At 45.3% G+C, this 18263-nt stretch overlaps 3 protein-coding genes and 2 long non-coding RNA genes across 8 annotated transcripts; 2 read left to right on the plus strand and 3 right to left on the minus strand.

The window, feature by feature from the left end:
* The first annotated feature begins 187 nt into the window (after window positions 1-187).
* Window positions 188-2460, plus strand: glrx5 (glutaredoxin 5 homolog (S. cerevisiae)). The gene is made up of 2 exons (XM_057016885.1): window positions 188-607; window positions 1213-2460. The coding sequence occupies exons 1-2, from the start codon at window positions 310-312 to the stop codon at window positions 1383-1385; spliced, it is 471 nt and encodes a 156-aa protein (XP_056872865.1). The 5' UTR covers window positions 188-309; the 3' UTR covers window positions 1386-2460.
* Window positions 2461-5610: 3150 nt separating this feature from the next.
* On the minus strand, window positions 5611-6327 carry LOC130516202 (uncharacterized). Its single transcript, XR_008947385.1, has 3 exons — window positions 6184-6327; window positions 5910-6102; window positions 5611-5831 (listed from the first exon to the last, which is right to left on the minus strand). It is a non-coding gene; the product is annotated as an uncharacterized LOC130516202 (long non-coding RNA).
* Window positions 6328-6601: 274 nt separating this feature from the next.
* LOC130516233 (uncharacterized) lies at window positions 6602-7277 on the minus strand. Of its 2 annotated transcripts, none has more exons than XR_008947392.1 (3): window positions 7102-7277; window positions 6792-6839; window positions 6602-6678 (listed from the first exon to the last, which is right to left on the minus strand). It is a non-coding gene; the product is annotated as an uncharacterized LOC130516233 (long non-coding RNA). The 2 variants fall into 2 exon arrangements; XR_008947391.1 differs by having other exon boundaries at window positions 6603-6678; window positions 6925-7277.
* A 1901-nt stretch (window positions 7278-9178) lies between these two features.
* Window positions 9179-13680, minus strand: ints9 (integrator complex subunit 9). 2 transcript variants are annotated; one of them, XM_057016326.1, is made up of 17 exons: window positions 13412-13680; window positions 12932-13059; window positions 12745-12805; window positions 12605-12667; window positions 12350-12489; window positions 12020-12106; window positions 11750-11870; window positions 11514-11648; window positions 11334-11445; window positions 11077-11257; window positions 10784-10844; window positions 10490-10661; window positions 10283-10407; window positions 10008-10175; window positions 9817-9915; window positions 9597-9734; window positions 9179-9467 (listed from the first exon to the last, which is right to left on the minus strand). In XM_057016326.1, the coding sequence occupies exons 1-17, from the start codon at window positions 13418-13420 to the stop codon at window positions 9294-9296; spliced, it is 1974 nt and encodes a 657-aa protein (XP_056872306.1). In that variant the 5' UTR covers window positions 13421-13680; the 3' UTR covers window positions 9179-9293. The 2 variants fall into 2 exon arrangements, with proteins under 2 accessions (XP_056872306.1, XP_056872307.1); XM_057016327.1 differs by having other exon boundaries at window positions 9179-9498.
* Window positions 13681-13778: 98 nt separating this feature from the next.
* Window positions 13779-18075, plus strand: pla2g7 (phospholipase A2, group VII (platelet-activating factor acetylhydrolase, plasma)). Of its 2 annotated transcripts, none has more exons than XM_057016328.1 (11): window positions 13779-14208; window positions 14578-14705; window positions 14787-14937; window positions 15195-15288; window positions 15370-15438; window positions 16516-16678; window positions 16811-16924; window positions 16992-17083; window positions 17153-17323; window positions 17386-17534; window positions 17608-18075. In XM_057016328.1, exons 1-11 carry the CDS (start codon window positions 14145-14147, stop codon window positions 17706-17708), a joined length of 1296 nt encoding a protein of 431 aa, XP_056872308.1. In that variant the 5' UTR covers window positions 13779-14144; the 3' UTR covers window positions 17709-18075. The 2 variants fall into 2 exon arrangements, with proteins under 2 accessions (XP_056872308.1, XP_056872309.1); XM_057016329.1 differs by having other exon boundaries at window positions 13779-14204.
* Window positions 18076-18263: the final 188 nt, after the last annotated feature.

The following is an 18263-nucleotide window of genomic DNA, read 5'->3' on the forward strand; positions in this document are numbered from 1 at the left end:
ATCTGACAAAAGACGTATTTTAACATTTTATTACTTCGTATTCAAACACGATTTTTGACTGTTTAAGTGTTTATGTTGTTTTCAATCTTAATATTTATTGACTCGGCTGTGTGCTTCGTTGAGTAATTATGATCGACGTGTGCTTTTGACCAATACCAGGACACGTCTTGACACAGCTGGCCAATCTACATTTAAGTCCCGCCCCTCCTAAAGAGCGTTAGTACTGACGATTGACTTCACCGAACTAGCTGGTTGAGATCAGTTCCTTAGTAACTTCCAATTATTTTCAGGCACAACTTCGCCGAAACCATGAATTGTCTATTTAGGTCAACTGCGCGGTGTCTGCGGTCGGGGTTGGCGGTTAACCAACTGCGTCCAGCCGGCGGACGCTCGTGGGTCGCCTCGGCCCGGCTCCTGTGCTCGGCGGCGAACCTCCAGAAAGACCTTGGTGAGATGGTGAAGAAGGACAAAGTCGTTGTGTTCATTAAGGGGACGCCGGCTCAGCCCATGTGCGGCTTCAGTAACGCTGTGGTTCAGATTCTACGCATGCACGGGGTGGACGACTACGCTGCCTACAACGTGCTGGAGGACCAGGACCTGAGACAAGGTCGGTACCGCGACTCGATGTCACCATGACTCGGCAGCAACAAGTGAACGTTCCAGGTCCCCTAGAACTTTTCAACCACTGTTGAACATGGCGATGGTGTCCGGAACGATGAAGGAGTTTCGGAAGGCTTTTATCACCTCTGTGCAGCTGGGGGGTGCGGTTTTATCGGTGTCTTTCACGGGTTCTGTTTTTGGAGCGGATAACAGCTTTTCTTCCATCCTAGTTTGTGGCGTCAGAAACTTCTGTGGTTCTTTAGTTGTTTTAAACTGAAACCATGACGCCACAAATGCAGAAACGGAATATTCGTGTGATGTGATCTGGCGTCATATTAAGGAAACAGCCAGAAAACAGCCTCATTGTTTTAAAATCCACCCAAGGTTTTAAATTATTTGGAATAAAGTCCCCCTTTTCCACAACAGGGAATCGGTTGATCAACAACCAGGAGGTGACGTGAATTAGAAAAGTCCCGTTTCACAACCTCACAAAGGGACGGATGAAAAGATTATCCTGAAGAAAAGATGAAGATTATCCTGATGAAAAGATTATCCTGAAGTCTTTGTTAGAATTTGTCATCTGACTCTTGTCATCACTTTTCTCTTCCACAGGAGTCAAGGAGTTCTCCAACTGGCCCACGATCCCACAGGTCTACTTGGATGGTGAGTTCGTGGGGGGCTGCGACATCCTGCTCCAGATGCACCAGAACGGTGATTTGGTGGAGGAGTTAAAGAAACTGGGCATCCGGTCCGCGCTCCTCGACGCCGAGGGAGAATCCAAGTAGAGAGAGACCAAGAACTTTAGAACGGACTCGAAAGAGGGGGCACGTCAGTGGATTGAACCCCCCTCCCACTTACCCATGTTTGATGGCAACACTGTATTCTCAGTCACGGGCATTTATATTCAACACTTCTACTACATTAATGGAGTTAAAGTTAGGTGAGGTTTAGTTTTTACCCACATTCATCTTAGTTTTAAAACTGTAGTGACTGTTTCTGGCCACTGGGGGGCAGTAAAACCAGACCTGCATAGAGTATCTAATTACAAAGCTGGTTTGTGAACTAGTCAAGAACATTAGCATACATGTTTAATGCTTTTGTGATGTACATTGCCGGTAGCACACACTGTCTTCAGTGTTTCCTGCTGTTGGAGGAACCAAATCTGCAGTACAACCAGAAAGAAAAAAACAGATTTGTACAGCTTTATTTCTGGATCATAGCAGCTTTAAAAAATCAAATCATTACTTCTTCCAGGATAAACATTTTTAATATGTACTGACAGAAATAAACACCCAGCTGTATAATGTATAATTTATTTATATTCATAAACTTAAATTTTAAAAAGTCTGCTAGTGTCTAAAACCTTTGTCTTTATACCTTCTAAATTTGCCTATTATGATGTCAGGAGATGGGCCGGTGGAGGGCAGTAATGTTTCCTGGTGGGTTTTTAATTGTTGTAATGGCAGTTATACATCTTTCATCACCTTGTGACCTCAACACCCTGCGTTGTTGAAATGGTTTTAATCACACCTGCCCCATCTTGGGTTGTTTTTTATTACATCCCTAAAGTTACACGTGTCCTCTCATAACTTGAAATCTGCGCACTGTGACACACAGTCTCTTCATAAAATCGTCCATATTTAAATGCATGGTTCGTTCTTTGAGTCTGTGGGTTTTGTTTTTTTAAATTTGTCCATGAAGTTAATGATTTCATCAAGTTTCTGTGATGTTAATCAACTGCGGCTTACAGTTGGGATCATATCCTCTGTAACATATTGTACATTCAGAGTGTGTTGATCAATGCTTTTTAGCTGCATGGGAAGAATATTAAATGCATTAAATATTTTACGATGCAAATAACCAGTCCTGATGTTTCTGTGGCCCGTGTGGACCTTCTGTTTGAACTGTGCAACCTTTCACTGATTACTTTATTTGTTCATGATGACTCAATCTGTTTTATCCTGGGGGCTCATGTGAATCAGATGAAGCTGATTAATGTTATTAGTTACTGGCAAATTTTAAAGGGAAGCAGTTTACTTTGTAGGCTGGACTTTAAACCACAACACACACATCCAGAAAAATATCAACATAAGATACATTGGCAATTAATTAACAGGCGTTATCGAGCACCTAATCTGGTATCCACCCAGAGACGAGCACAATGCTTGACTTGGGGTTTGGACCCAATTAATTTGACTGAATCCCTCCACAGAGCTGATGCATCATCCGCAAAGTATAAATATTTACTTTAAAATTAGTTGCACTTAGATGAATAGAGGAGGGGGGAGCAGCAGAAAAAACTATACAATACAATTTATCCCACCAGGGGGTGTGCAAAGTGCAAATGGTCCTCCGTAGCAGTGCATAAAACATTTCTGTGACACCATATATCGCGGAATTGGCCGAGGTCGTTTATCATTTTATAAAAACCGAACTCCAACCTCAGCCAACACCGGACATTGCAGCGCCATACAGAGGCGGCCTCACTATCCAGTTTTTGAAATTTTGTTTTTCCTGGAGATGTAAATTGCCATTTTTGCCTCACCACAAATAAAATTCAGGAGTTGCCACTTGTTGCGAGCAGCTTTGTTGTATCCTGCACCAAAAATAGTTCTAATCAAAAATGTTTCATTAAAACCATTAAAAACACCCTTCATGACATTAAAAAGTACAGTGAGCCTCTCACACTCACTGTATGCGTGGAACACAGTCTCTCGCCCGGAGCAAAACGGGCACTGGTCCGACACAGCAGCGTTCATTCTGGAGAGGAGAGCGTTCAAGGCGACAGCCCCATGTAGGATCCTCCACTGGAGGTCCCCGGTCCTCTTCCTCAGGGGCGGCTTGTAAAGGACCCTCCAGCAGGGGCGGGCTCCATCCCCTCCCAGTCGATCGGCCCACACGCTGGTGCTCCTGTTCGACAGTCCTCTCCTGTTTAGTACCCTCACACAGTCGTTGTATAGGGTCTTCTTATCGACTGCCACCAGGGAGAAGGTCTTTGCTGGTCTGAGGAGAGGACCGTCTAGATTCACGAGATGGGCGGCCAGCCTGATCTCCGGGAAGGGGTCCTCACTGTCAGGTTCGGTCCCCTGGCCGTAGTCCTCAAGAATACGCCTCTCTCTCGTGCTGAGTCTGTTCCTCCATAACCGAAGCACCCCCTCAGCTGCCTGGGTAGAGCGGATGCCAACAGGGAACCCACTGCCTCCGCGCCCGTTAGGTCTGGCCCTGCCACGGCCACTACGTGCTGGAGGAGTAGGGTCCGGGTCCGCCACAGTGCAGCCGCCAGCCTCGGCGTGGCTTCGGCCGAGACATCCAGCCTGGCTCCGTGCACCGTGGGTTCCCTTAGCAGCCAATACAGAGAGTCAGAGCTGGTTCTTTTAAAACTTTAAAAAGGGCCCATGCCTTAACAACACTCTGATAAAATGGAGGTAGCCCATTTAACTTTGCAAATTTAAAGTCAGTCAAAAACAAAGCATCATCCAGCCCCAAGTTACTCACCCGTCTGAAGACACATCTGGCCACATCTCTCCACATTAGGTCCACCTCTGTACAAACTGTATTCTAAAAGCGGCGGTCCTGCTGGCCAGGTGGATGAGGCCCTGTCCTCCCTCCTCTCTAGGCAGGTACAACACCCCCTGCTGGACCCAATGCATGCCGTCCCAGAAGAAGGCCAGAACTCTTGTCTGAAGTTGTGCTAGTAACCCTGAGGGTGGCTCAGTCTGCTTTAAACTTTTGTACAAATGAATCAGATCAGCATGTAAAACATGGATTTGGCTTCTCTGATGGTGTAGTCACCTGATTTTGAGGATTCCTCACATTTGCGTTTACGTGAAGAGACGCCCATTTCTGCTCTGTACGACAGCTCAACAGCCAATGTTGCACAGTTGTTTATTGTTAGTATATTGAGCAGGGAAGCTTTGACTATACCTTTGTCTTTCAAGATTCTTTAATCCTTCTTGACTTTGATGTCTTCATGTATGTCTTTCGAAATGGCTTTGGTATTTCTTTAATGTTTTGACTGAACAAAGTCTATATGCTTTGATCCCAGCCATCGTTGTGTTTTGCGTGTCTATTCAAGGTAGTTTTCTGTGTCAACTAGACTGTTTTTCTTCTCTTTTGAAGACATTTCGCCTTCTATCCAGAAGGCTTCTTCAGTTCTGAACTCTCTGGGTACAAAATATAGCCCTTTTGCAAGATTGTGAGGATTAAATGCTGAAACTCTGATGGTGGAGCTTCTTACCGCTCAAACCTCACATGTAATTCTTTAGATGAATACGGAAGGGGGGGGCAGAAAAACTACACAAGAAATAACATCACTTGTCTACTTGGTGAGGAGAGAGAGGAGAGAGGAGAGGAGAGGAGAGGAGAGGAGAGAGAGGAGAGAGAGGAGGAGAGGTTCCATAACAGGGAGCGTACTGGTTGCGTACCCCCATTCTACCTCTAGAGACTCTAGGGACCACAAGTAGACCAGCATTCTGAGAGCGGCGGTCTATATCCGAGACGGAAGGGCGAAGAAACAGCTTATAAAGAGGAGGTGGAGGGAGACGGAATAGAGACGTTACCCAACTACACAGGAGGAAGACTTGTCGGGAAGATGCGGATGACACCCACCAGAGTTCAAAATAAAACATGACGTGATGAAGACAGGGACAAAAACCTGTACAGGAGACACTAAACTCTGGTCCTGACAAATGCTCCTCTGGTACCTGAATTAACAACATAGAGTTGGAAAAGCCTGATTTTTTTTCTCAATGTTTAGAATGAATAATGGCGTGTTATTAAAAGTTACACTAAATAAATGTCTGTCAAGGCCACCTGGGTTTCTTTTGGATCAGAGCCTCAGACTTGTTTTTTTCAGCAGTTCGACACCAAAACATGGGTAACATTTATTGAGTAACTTCTAAAAGCATTCACCCAGCCCCAAGCCCACCACATGGTCCCCATGTTGGCCCATCTGGGATGGGTGTATAATTAAAATAGTTACCTAGAAACAAAGCAGAGACCAGACACCAGTCATTTTCTCAGGTATTGTGAGATGTAGGAAAATAGTGTGTTTATTTAGACAGTAGTGATAAATGGTTACATATCATTATAAGGTTCACATTTCCTGAAAATTAAAGTAAAATAGAGGGACATCAGCTGTCAATGGAACTACGGGTGGCACCACATCTGTCCCAGGGTAAGACGCTGATCCGGATTGACTAGCAAACAGCTCATCAAAAACTTCTTACAGTCTGAGGAGGAAAAAAGTGATCGTTAGCAAGAAAATTGCTAATATTAATAAAGAAAAGAATCAGTAGAATCTCTTTTACCTTCAGACACTTTCAACTCCATTATGGTGTACATGAGGAAATGTTCACAGTGCTGCATCCCTCTTATAAACAAGTCAGTATTTTCACTCACTGAGTAGTTGGAGGAGGATGCAGCCGAGTTGCCAGACGGTGGTCGGGCCAGCTTCATAGATTTCCTGGTGGTTAAACTCTGGAGGCCTAAAGCAATAGGTTCCTGTGGGAAAAGAAAGAGGTTTTGAATTAAAGTGTCCACTGAAAAGCTCCAAATCAGACGTCAGCATGAGTTCAGCCGTACCGACGTAGCCGCGATATCCCGGCGTCACAAACCAGCCACAACCAAAGTCAATGACGCGCACTCGAGGAATGTGCCAAGCATCATAGAATTGGATGAGAATGTTTTCTGGTTTGAGATCGCCGTGGAATTCGCCTGCCTTATGGATTTGAATTGCAGCTTCTACCACGCTGCCTCATGAATTCCTGATGGACAGAAAGAAGAGTTAAAGAACATCCAAAGATATTATCAGACTGAGCTCTGCAGCGGTGGGAGGCGGTCCACCCTAACACGATAGCCAGCATTATTACCTTAGCCAGGCCTTCGTCTATTTGGCCATTGTTGTAGTCGAACAGGTTCATGCAGTTCTCTGGCCTCTCCATGATCAGTAGGACTTCATAATCAAGGTCAGTCCATGCTAATGGGGTACGACTAGCGATTTCCCCCTACAGAGTCCCCTGCTGTCATCGCCATTAGTACCATCTCCATTGGGACGCAGTGTCGCTCACCGTTTATCACCTGAGGAGAGGAACACAACATGCTCGTCTGTGGTTTACTGCTGGTCATCAATGAAAAAGGAACAGCTCCACACTAAGTTCAACAGCTGATGGTAGGCTCAAAGTTAGCCTTACCACTGGCTGGTACTTGACCAAGTCTTTATCGATGTGCTTGATTGCCACCTGCAAGAAAAAATCATGTGTCAAGGAGATCAGTGATGATTATATGTGTATGTGTGTTTGGTGTGATTCAAATAAAAATACTTACTGGAAATAAATCGTCCCTTCTATAACCGCAATACACCGTTCCAAAACCTCCTTCTCCCAGCTGTGAAACTTCGATGTAGTTTTTCTCATATTCTTCTGCAAATACAGATTTACTACAGCTGTTGTGCACACAAACACAAACACACACACACACACACACCCTCCACAATAACCTCACCTCTGCTGATGGGCTCCAAGACATGCTTGGGCTTTGCTGTGCTTGATGGCCGCAGCTCAGGAAAAGAGAACACATTGTGGGGAACCGTCACTGGTTCAGGCTTCTGTCTCTTCCTGGGTGCTTCTGGGTATGACTGGGCCTTTCTTTTTCTGCCCGCCCGGTTTGACACCTCCTTCGGTCCCACTCGAGGAGTGGGTTTGCTGCAACCGTTCGCCTGCACTCAGAGCTGACCTTCCTCTTTTTGCACACGGCCTACCCGTCCTCCCTCTGCTGGTGGTTGGACTGGTGCTGTTCTCTGATTGTGAGGTAAAACCAGTCTGCTTTAAACTTTTGTACAAATGAATCAGACCAGCATGAAAAACATGGATTTGGCTTCTCTGATGGTGTAGTCACCTGATTTTGAGGATTCCTCACATTTGCGTTTACGTGAAGAGATGCCCATTTCTGCTCTGTACGACAGCTCAACAGCCAATGTTGCACATTTGTTTGTTGTTAGTATATTGAGCAGGGAAGCTTTGACTATACCTTTGTCTTTCAAGATTCTTTAATCCATCTTGACTTTGATGTCTTCATGTATGTCTTTCGAAATGGCTTTGGTATTTCTTTAATGTTTTGACTCCAAACAAAGTCTATATGCTTTGATCCCAGCCATCGTTGTGTTTTGCGTGTCTATTCAAGGGAGTTTTCTGTGTCAACTGGACTGTTGATGAGGAAGTAATTTTCGTAGACTCCGACTTGGTTATAAGAGATGTTTATTGGAGAGAACAGTCAGGTATCTATCGGACGCTGCAGCTTGCCCGAGGGAGGTTTCGTTGTCCAAATGGTGAAGATTTCTAAAGTGCTTACTTCGGTAGCCCTTTCTTGTAAAGTCAAGTAAACACATTCTTCTCATAACACAATAGCGCCAACCAAATGGTATAGATTCCAGTTATTACCAAAAATGGAAGTAGGAGGAAGGCCTCATGGTACACATCCTCATTTGAAGAACAATCAGGAGCCTATGTGCTACAGCATCCCCTCTTAGCAGCTCCTCATACAGGAAAAACAGGACATCCATCACGAGGTTATGATCAATCTTTATTTATATAGCGTCTGTTACAATCAAAATTGTTTCTAGGCGCTTTCCAGAATCCCAGGGTCTGACCCCAGACAAGCAAAAGTGGTAAGGAAAAACTCCCCTTAACAGAAAGAAACCTTGAGCAGGTCCAGGCTTATGTAACGGGACCCTCCTGCTGATGGCTGGGTAAAGAGAGAGAAGAGGAGAGGAGAGAATAGGCATAGATCATAGAAAATACATACAGAAATACATTATATTAGGTAAAGTAAGCTGCCGGTAGAGTCAAGTTGAGTGGGTCAACGGGGTCGGAGGTCAGTATGCAGCTCTGAAGGTGGCGATACCTTAGAACATTTAAGGAAGTTTTTTTCTCTGTTTTGTTGTTCCGGGGATCAATTTGAGTGTAACACAGAAAGAAGGAAGTTGGTGAGAACGTGTGAAGAGGATAAATATCAATAAAGTAATAGCATGTGATTCTTTTCCTTTCGACTTTTAAGTCAATTCGGTCGTGATTATTAACGGTGTGATCAAAAAAGATCAAAAGTTGTCAAAAAAAGAGATAACTTTACGACCCAAAGACCCAAAATCTTGTGCGCCCATTGATGATGCAGCACAAACGACAGGATCCAGATTAATTAAATTAATCTCTGAGACCTTTCACCATTTTCCTTAAGTAAAATTTACTTTGACTGTTCCAAAGCGACACAATCGTTTCTATCCACCTCTGGTGACTGTGAACTTTGTCCACACGGGGGCGGTAAAATCGACATTACCCATCCATATAGGGGCCATTTTAATGTGTTGATTTTCAAAAGAATTCCTAGTATTTGTCTCAGGAATTCTCACAAATATCTGAATATTCAACTTCCCAATTCATACTTGAATCTTCATTTTGGTGTAAAGTTCATATTTGTTCAGGTTCCCCCTCCAAATTTAAAAATGAAAAGTCTGCTGCAAATTTGTCCTATCTTAAACAAAGCATCTTAAACATTCTCCGTAACTCGGGATGAAAAATTGTCAGACTCATTTTAAAGATATTTATTACAAAAATGACATTTTTACAAAATAGAGCTGTGTTAAACAGAAACTACTGCAAATGTTGCAAAATGAAATAAATCCTTCGTGTCAAACATCCAGCTCAGAGTTTCTGCAGGAAGCGCACCACCAGATCCCTCAACGTCGTCCGCAGAGGCTCGTTGTCGCACACGATGTGTGTCCCGTCCTCCTCCAGCTGGATCAGCGTGTCTTCAGCCTGCAGGTGTAGGATGTGACCGTCTGCCGTCTCCTCCACCTTCACTTCTGTGATGCCGTGCTGCAGGCCGCCACAGATGAAGATCATTTAGCTTTAAAAAGTGAAGTTAATCCAAACTAAACGTTCTGTCACTGAGAGTCCACCTCCAGAAACAGACTCATCCCGACAGTGCTGGACGTGATTACACACCTTCTGCAGGGTCGTCAGGAAAGCTTCCAGGGGAACGACTCCGCTCAGCAGGCGCTTGGGGGCCGGCACCACCGGAGGCTCGTCCATTAGGCGCTTCCTCTTCTTGGTTGGAGGAACCGGAGGGGGTTTTGGCACCGACTGGAAACGCAGGAAAACATGCGAGCGATTGAGCTAATCACCTGTGACGCATTAGTGAGGCCTAAATCTCCAATGTGCTCACCTGCAGCGTGTGCTTGTTGTCTTTTGAGTGCAGAATGGCAGACACGGTGGCGATGGCGACACTTGGCTTCACCTCAGAGGGCACCAGAGAGTTGGCCAGCTGCACGCATGAAAACCACATCGTTACCCCGTCTCAGCACGCCTTCCGCATCTGCTGCCAAATCCTTTCAGGATAACTGCGTTCTGCCTCACCTCGGGCATGATGTAGACACGTTCGTAACGCCGCCTGAAGGGCAGATTTAGCACAGAGCAGCGTCTGTAGGGCATGGGCGGGGGCTGCAGCTCCAGCATCAGGTCAGAGCGATGGGACTGGGTCAGCGGGGGCTGGGTGTACTGCTCAGGACAGACCACGTGGAGGGGCTGCAGAGAGGAATCGGATGATGTTGTGGGTGGTGCAGATGTGGTTTTGTCTGGTTGTAGCAGTTTTGTGACTGAATCTAGAACCTCCCAGTAACAGGAGCTCCTACCTGGACTTCCTTGAGCAGCTTTGACACTTGATGGAAGTTGAGCCGCGTGTCGATGGGACAGTAGACGCACTTCATGGCGAGCGGCTGGTATGGAGCCAAAGCATCCAGATAGGAAAAGTCTGGCTCTGGTGTTTAAAAGAGGGACAACACCGGCTGTTTGAGACGGCGAGCGTTACAGAGCGACGTCTTCGCCAAAGCTGTGTGTACCTGTGAAGATGATGGTGTTGAGACTGGATTTGCCCCACAGCTCCATGAAGTGGACCACGTCCCCGAAGCGAAGGGATGGGTGGCCGGTGAACACGACGCACGGCTGCCGGAACTCGCTGCTGAAGTCTCCGTGAATGCTGGGATAGTGCTTCAGTTTGTTGGTCTGAATCAGCTGCAACAGAAGGACTCTGTTAGCGCTGCAAGCTAACTTTAATGAGAAAACTGAAGGTGTCCACAGCCAGCACACAAGCAACCTGGCAAACACAAGTTCTGAAAGCTCTTCCCTTGACTCACCTCTGCATGAGGGAATGGTGGCTCTGGAAGATAAACCTTTGATTGTTTATTGTTGCAAAGCCTGTAAACAAATGAATGATTAAAAACTTATCAAAAGAGAAAAATGGACCAACCATCTATTTAAGTCATCACAGTATAACCCCGTGAGAGTGCCATCTAGTGGCCCTATATTTCAAATGAGCAGCTGTGATTAAAAGAACATAAAAATGCAGTAGATGGGTTCAGAAATGCACAAACGCACGTGCTCAAATGAAACTACATGTCCCAGCGATGCAGACGCCGCAGCTACTGACCATTCAGCAAAGATCTGGGAGAATTCCAGCGAGCTGTTTGCAACGGGTGAGATGAAGTAGAAGGGCGTGGTCCCCAGGCTGGCGCTCTCGATGAACTGGTACAGACACTCCAGCAGGTCGTAGATCACCCCCGAGGAGTAGCAGGGCACCAGCACGTTGCCTCCTGCTCGAATCGTCATGGCTGCAGGAGCAACAGAAATTTACAACATTAAAAGATGACACCACATCGGTTAACATTCAACGCCGCCTCAACCGACCAAGGTTGCTGCAGAATTCTCCCAGCATGCCGTCTGGGTTGGCAGTCGGCATTTGCGTGAGGCCTGTCAGGATCAGGACGTCGCTGTTCTTCAGGGAACTTTGGTCCATTGGCTGAAAAACACCACAGGGTCATCTCTCAGGTCGTCTGGATAATGTCCAGCCATGTTTAGCCCACCCACCTGCGGGTGTGTGGTGAGCAGAGATGAACCTGAAACGTATGAAACTTTCTCGTGATGAGACTGGATGATCCAGTTTGAGCTGCCCAGTGAGTAACCAGAGCTCAAAGGAGAGACCTGCACGGCTCCAAACAACTCCTGAAGCAAGACAAAAGTCATCAGACGAGGGAGGAGGTTTCTCTTGGTGGACTGTGTGACGAGTACAGCATTGGTCTCAAGACTGAAGGAAAGGAACTTGCCACTTTCTGGGAGTAACCCACGAGCTGCACCCTGCTGAGGGCTGAGTTGACCTCCTGCATGCTGTAGCATCGCTTCCAAGTCCAAACATCTACTGCATCCTTCAGAGATCCAGGGAGCATCCTGTTATATTCACACAACGGTTCAATTCATGAGCCTATGTCAAATGACAACATTAACAGCATTACAAGGAGAGTGGCGGGATATTTTGTCATATAAAACGTTATTCTCTCTCTCTCTCTGTACAATCTGAGCATTTCAAGTTTATCTACCTTTGTATTTCTTTATTTTTCCAGCAAGTGGCAGACTGAGCTTTGGGAACTCTCTCCATAAAGTTCACTAACTCCTCCATCAACAATCTGAGGAAAAATAACAGCATTTCTGACATTTGTAAACATTTGAGATTTATTAATTAAATGTTAACATTTGCAATATATGATCAGCCAGTGTTTGACTGTTTTATTTTACCACATTGTTCTTGAAATTTAAACTCAGATTAAATAATCTCGAATGAGCAAAACAGTTTGACACTCATGTGTCATGACACTCTCAACTTTAATGGAACCAATATGATGATATTTCCGTGTCTTGTATGTCTATACCTGCCAATCTGTAAGGTGGGTTCTGTAGCATATACTGTCCCGGTGAAGCCTGTGTGCTCGGTGATGTAGGGAAGCGCCATCATGCAGTGGTAGTTGGAGATCAGGATGACATCAACGGTAGATAAATCAAGCAGTTCTCTCTGTGGAGAGAATAACCAAGAATGATTTAGGAAATCTCAAAATAGACTCACGTTTGATGAGAAGCCCATGAATATCAACGTTAATGGTCAGGTCCCCAACCCTGCTCATTTTTACCTCAGGGAGGCAGAATTCTGGCTGTGAATCCACAAAAACTCTCCCTGCACATTCTTTCAGCTCCTAAGAGAAAGAAATTAACATTTTTTTTATGTCCTGTTCCCACAGAAAGCATAAAACTTCGGGTAACAGATACACACCTTTTCTAAATTCAATGTTCCATCCTTGGAGTTCCAGCCAGGTAGCTTTGAGAGTCTTGGGCTGGTGAAGATCCCCCCAGCAGAAAGAGTAAAAGATAAATAAAAGACTACAAAGTAGCATCTGTAGCATTAAAAAACGTAAATCACCTGAGAAACATGGAAACCAATGACGAAGTGAGCGACTCACCTGTGTACGAGAGGAAGTGGCAGAAAGTTGAGGACAGAGGTGGTGTCCAGGCCACAGTCCAGCATAATAGTGGTCGATTTGAACTTGAGAACATTGCAAGGCAAAGTAGGATGACCCGACAGACAATACTAGCGAGACAGAAAAAAAGACAATAAGTAATTAGCTTATAGCAGGAGCTAAATGAACACCTCACAGCAACCATCTGCTCTTAATACAGCCAATATTTTTATATTATGATCAAGCATGGAGAGGGGGAAAACAAACCATTACCCATCTTCTAAGTAATGGGATTTCTGGTGTATTGCAGCCTCTTTTAAGTAATAATTTCCTCAGCTGATCCGGTAGCTACCTAGCTGTTTATGGCTAATGGAGTGAACAAATAAAGATGCTTTGTGCTGTGGCTTGCGCGGTGGCTGGTACTGACGGCGTGTTTAGAGCAACTACCAACCTTCCTGCGTTAATTACGGAGGATTTACTCACCAGTTTCATTTTGAAAGCTGCAGAATATTCAATTTGCACTTAGATAGTCACAAACAAGCACAACATCCTCATCACTACTTCTTCTTCTTCGAGGCTCCGATTCCTACTCGCCTCCCTCTGCTGCCCCCTACAGTCAGAGCTGTTTTTCATTCAGAAAATAGCTTCGCACGTATGTTTCAATGTTGATTATAAAAATCACACTTGTATATGTGTGTATTTATGATACAAAAATCATGCCGACAAAATCTGAATAAATACATAAATTAAAACGTTGTCAATAGATGCGCGTGCTCGCGGACTACAACCGGATTGGCTGGAGCGACCGAGCCGTAAACACGACAGTTCACGCTCATTTACGACAAAACGTTAAATAAATCATAAGGACTGTATTACACCGTTGACACATAATTAACGTGTTGTTGGCAACTATGTGGTGCATGGCCTTATCGGGTGTAATGTGGAATGAACCGTCGCGCTGAAGTTGGCTGGTGCCCTGCTCATTCAGCGCCACGGTTTAGCCGTGCCCATGCTAGCAGCGATTAGCCAGCTGTCAGACCACTCCCAACATGCCATCGGAAAGCGAAGTTTGTGGTATAATTGTGTTGTGAAACCGTCGGTCGCCACAGCATGAGAGTTGTCTTCTCACAAAGGCAATTGCTGAGGCTCGATTTGTGTTGTGAGCACTGAGAGTTACCCTGGAGCCGCCGATGCCAGCTCGCTTTTACCTGGGTCGATGTTCTCTCGTGGGGGAGTTATACAACTTTTAGTCAAGAGGATTTACGATTGGGTGAAGGCAGGTAGACAACGATTTATATTCCAGACTGCTTTTGATGTTGAATACGCGAATGACCAGTAGAGTTGGAGCGACAACGCATGGAAGACGCTGTAGTAACAGGCGACTTAAACTCGTATATTGGTTTTAACCTCACTTAACTTTGTCAAGCACGAATTAGAAGCAAAAATGATACCTTTATCACTGACAATCTTCAGCTGATAAAGGTGAAACCTCATGTAGCTTAAGGACTTTGATCATTAGCGACACGTTTATAAAAAGACAAAAAATGAGCTCGTGTTTTGTGGCTTAGTCACGTCATTATCACGAGTCATTCATGGTCGGAGATTAGTTCATCTAGATCTGCTTATGAGGTTCTTCTGCATCTCCACAGACCAGAGGAGGTACACAGCCAGCCTTGTGGCCATGGGCAACGGCAGCAGTAACCAACTGGGCATCCCACCAGGCAAAGGCCCTGAAGCTGTGGGCTGCACCGATGTCATGATGGACCACACTGCCCAGGTAAACACCTGACCGCCCCAAGAAAAGCCCCTTTCAGTCACAGACGAGAAGGTTGTGGACTTGTGTGTGTCGACTTCACAGGGCAGCTTTTTCCGCCTTTACTATCCGTGTCAAGAGCCAGAAGGAGCAGAAAAACCCGACTGGATCCCATGCAGAGAGTATTTTAATGGTCTGGCAGACTTTATGAAGATCAACAGAACCCTCAGCGAGAGGATTTTAAATTATCTCTACGGTAATATGTATTTTATATGTGTTTTATCTCAGACTTGCATCTCCAACCATGGTCCAGGATCAAGTTGGTGGTTAGTTTTTGCAATTTGATGGTATCAAGACATTTTAAAGAACCACGCCTGCATTTTTAGAACATGATTTATCTAGAACGGAAGCTTTGAGGTTTCACTGTGGCAAAAGTCAGATACAGAATACCAACATGGAAAGAATTGGTGGTAGAATTCTGCCCGCCTGCATCATTGTGTTGGTTGATTTCAGGCTCTTTTAAGATTCCAGCCTGTTTGGATGCTCCGTTCAAGCAAAGTGGCAAATATCCTGTAGTCATCTTCTCTCATGGACTCGGAGCTTTTAGGTACTGGCACACTCTTAAACCTCATTTCCGTCGCTCATTTCCGCTCTACATGGTGGACAATAACGTTTTTCTGTTTCCCAGGACTTTATATTCAGCTATATGCATAGAGTTGGCTTCTCAGGGCTTTATTGTGGCATCTGTCGAGCACAGGTGAGTCACACAACGCGGCTGTTTCCGAAACCACCCCTATACCCTACATAGTGCACTCAATAGTGTGGACGCCATTTTGAAATAGTGTCCGAATTGTTAGTGAGCATCGCTGTACCCTATGTAGTGCACTCAATGTATCCCACAATGCACTGCGAAAAGTCGTGTACGAGTGAGCACCCTAACTCGGAAAATGTATCCCATCAGCCTTTACGGTATCACGTGATACCAACGGGATACATTTTTAACATAATTTCTACTGTGCGGTTTGATATATGAAATTTTTGGAAATAAGATTTTTTTTTTCAGTAGGGGTCCAATATGATCATCTTAAAATATTACAACATAAATGTGTAAAAAAATCAATCAATCTTCACTGATCCCTCACTTAAAATTGTTCTTCGGAATCGTCTGTTCCTCACCAGGCGACAGAATCTCAGTAAAAGAATATTTACAAAGATGAAAAGTAGCTCTGGAGCCATTTTTTGATGAAAAATTGCTTTATTAAATGTTTTCACTACAGCAGAATATGACTTGAGAATGTGCCCTCACGTCTTGGCTGGAAAATGTCAAGGGACACTAATTATTTTAGGTAATAAGTAATTATTATTGTATTATTATTGACATTAATATTTCATTGTATTATATAAAGTTAATTATAGGGTAAAATATTGCTGGGTTAAAATAATTAAATGGACCTGGCCACTTTTCCCGGCGACCGGTTCGTAATTACTATGCGACACCATGACGTCACTTTACGTGCGCCGTAAATGACGCCGTTGTCCGAATGCTAACTATAAATTGAGTGCGCTACGTAGTTCACTCAATCCATGTCCCCCATGTCGTGAGTAGGGAACGAGTGTGTGGTTTCAGAAACAGCCCAGGTCTCTGAAACCCAGCAGCGAGGTCAAAGGTGACGTCTCTTCTGTGTGTGTTAGCGTCACCTTGTGGAGTGACATAGTACTAAACGAGCTGCTCCTGTATAAAAGTTACCAAGACAGAATTTCTGGCTTCAGTGAAGCCAGAAACTGTTTCGCCTTTGACGCAGGTCTTACTGTCATGTCTTCTGGGTTGACACAGGGATAAGTCAGCCTCGGCAACCTATTATTTTCATCAGAAGAGCCAGCTGGAGCAAGCTGCCTCTAAGCAGTCTTCCCCGGGGCCAGAAAGCCTGGTTAAAGAGTGGCTGTACTACACGCCTGTGCAGCAAGAAGATAATGAGTTCTCAGTCAGAAACAAACAGGTGGATTGCACAACATCTGAACGTTGTACCCACAGCTCTTCCTGATACAGCCTCTGCCAATCTTTTATCTGGTGTTGGCCTTCTCGGGCCGACCGTGATGTCAACGGTGAACATTTTTGCTTTCATCCACAGGTGAATCAGAGAGCAGATGAATGCATTCTGGCTCTGGAGAAACTCACTCAGCTCAACTCAGGAAGTCCTTTACAGAACGTTCTGCAGACAAAGTTTGACATGTCCGCCTTAGAGGTAACCAATTATGATTATTCCCCCAAAGAACAACTGTAGATTATCACACTCGTCTCTCTGCTTCCAGAACTCCATGGATCTGTGTCGGATAGCCATCGTGGGTCATTCCTTCGGAGGCGCAACAGTGGTCAAAGCCCTCAGCAAGGAGGAGCGGTTCAAGTATGTGTATTAAAAGTTTCTGCTCTCAGATCTGGTGTTGGGACGTGACCGGGACTTCTCCTTGTTCAGGTGTGGCATCGCGCTGGACGCCTGGATGTTCCCTTTGGAGGACGAGACCTTTCCCAGGGTCAAGCAGCCGCTCTTTTTCATCAACTCGGAGAAGTTCCAGTGGGCGGGGAACATCAGTCGCATGAGGAAGCTGGACTCTCCCGTCGCACAGCGCAAGATGATCACCATCAGGTACCGCAGGCACAGCCGTCATCAGTCGGTGAAACAGATCTAACGTTGCCTTCCTTCACCAGGGGAACGGTGCACCAGAGCTTCCCCGACTTCACCTTCCTGACAGGTCACTGGATCGGGAAGCTGATGAAGCTGAAAGGAGAGATTGACCCCGAGGTGGCCATCGACCTCTCCAACCAAGCAACGCTCGCCTTCCTGCAGCGCCATCTGAGTAAGAGCCATCACACGTCGCCAGCTGCCTCTGCAACACTCGCTGAAACGGCGTCTGACCTTGGCTTTTGTAGGGTTGGACAGAAACTTTGATCAGTGGGACCCTCTGATCGACGGACAGGACGAAAACCTCATCAAAGGAACGAATATCACTGTGCTCCAGTCGGCCATGTGAGCTGCCTCACCCAGTGCTACACACCCTCGCCAGGCCTTAAAGATGACCGCCAGGAGCGAGCAGGAGCGGCGCTCTCTACCTCACCAGCACCGGAGATGCTACAAGTCAAACCTGATGATTTTTCACACCATCAGTTTTTAAAAGTTTGTCATAGCTTCAGCTTCAATATGATTGCAGTGAGGTTTTTAAATAGTATTTTATTGGGGTGGGGGGGGGAGTTGAGGATTTGTGTAATCACAATATTAAAAAAAACACTAACGTCATTTTTCAATCTTGCTACCACGTGCCTCGATCGCTCAGTACTGTTAATCATGCCGCACAGGCAGCCTTCTTCCATTTCCAATAAACTGGTTCCCGTACTAATGCATCTCATCGCCTTGTTGAATACTCACATCAAGAGGCTTTTAAACGTGCTTCTAGACATACTTTCAGAGGATCTTGGCCTGTTTTTATTCAGCTTTGTGGTTTATTTTACAACAAAACCAAAGCAAATCCTGATATACATCTATTAGTTGGCTTCTGCTCAAAAATGGTTCCAAGTGATCAAGTTTTAGT

The sequence above is a fragment of the Takifugu flavidus genome, chromosome 19 (genome assembly GCF_003711565.1).
Source record: "Takifugu flavidus isolate HTHZ2018 chromosome 19, ASM371156v2, whole genome shotgun sequence".
Classification (NCBI taxonomy): Eukaryota; Metazoa; Chordata; class Actinopteri; order Tetraodontiformes; family Tetraodontidae; genus Takifugu; species Takifugu flavidus.

Excerpts from the sequence above, each read along its gene's own strand:
- ints9 (XM_057016326.1), bottom strand. Across the intron at positions 12,490-12,604 it reads CAGAATTCTGCCTCCCTGAG|AGAGAACTGCTTGATTTATC; the intron begins GTAAAAATGAGC and ends TTCTCTCCACAG. Across the intron at positions 11,649-11,749 it reads TGGGTTACTCCCAGAAAGTG|GAGTTGTTTGGAGCCGTGCA; the intron begins GCAAGTTCCTTT and ends GTCTTGCTTCAG.
- glrx5 (XM_057016885.1), top strand. The coding sequence starts at position 310 with ATGAATTGTCTATTTAGGTCAACTGCGCGGTGTCTGCGGTCGGGGTTG. Across the intron at positions 608-1,212 it reads GGACCAGGACCTGAGACAAG|GAGTCAAGGAGTTCTCCAAC; the intron begins GTCGGTACCGCG and ends TCTCTTCCACAG.
- pla2g7 (XM_057016328.1), top strand. The coding sequence starts at position 14,145 with ATGTTCTCTCGTGGGGGAGTTATACAACTTTTAGTCAAGAGGATTTAC. Across the intron at positions 16,679-16,810 it reads TCTCAGTCAGAAACAAACAG|GTGAATCAGAGAGCAGATGA; the intron begins GTGGATTGCACA and ends TTTCATCCACAG. Across the intron at positions 17,084-17,152 it reads AGCAAGGAGGAGCGGTTCAA|GTGTGGCATCGCGCTGGACG; the intron begins GTATGTGTATTA and ends CTCCTTGTTCAG.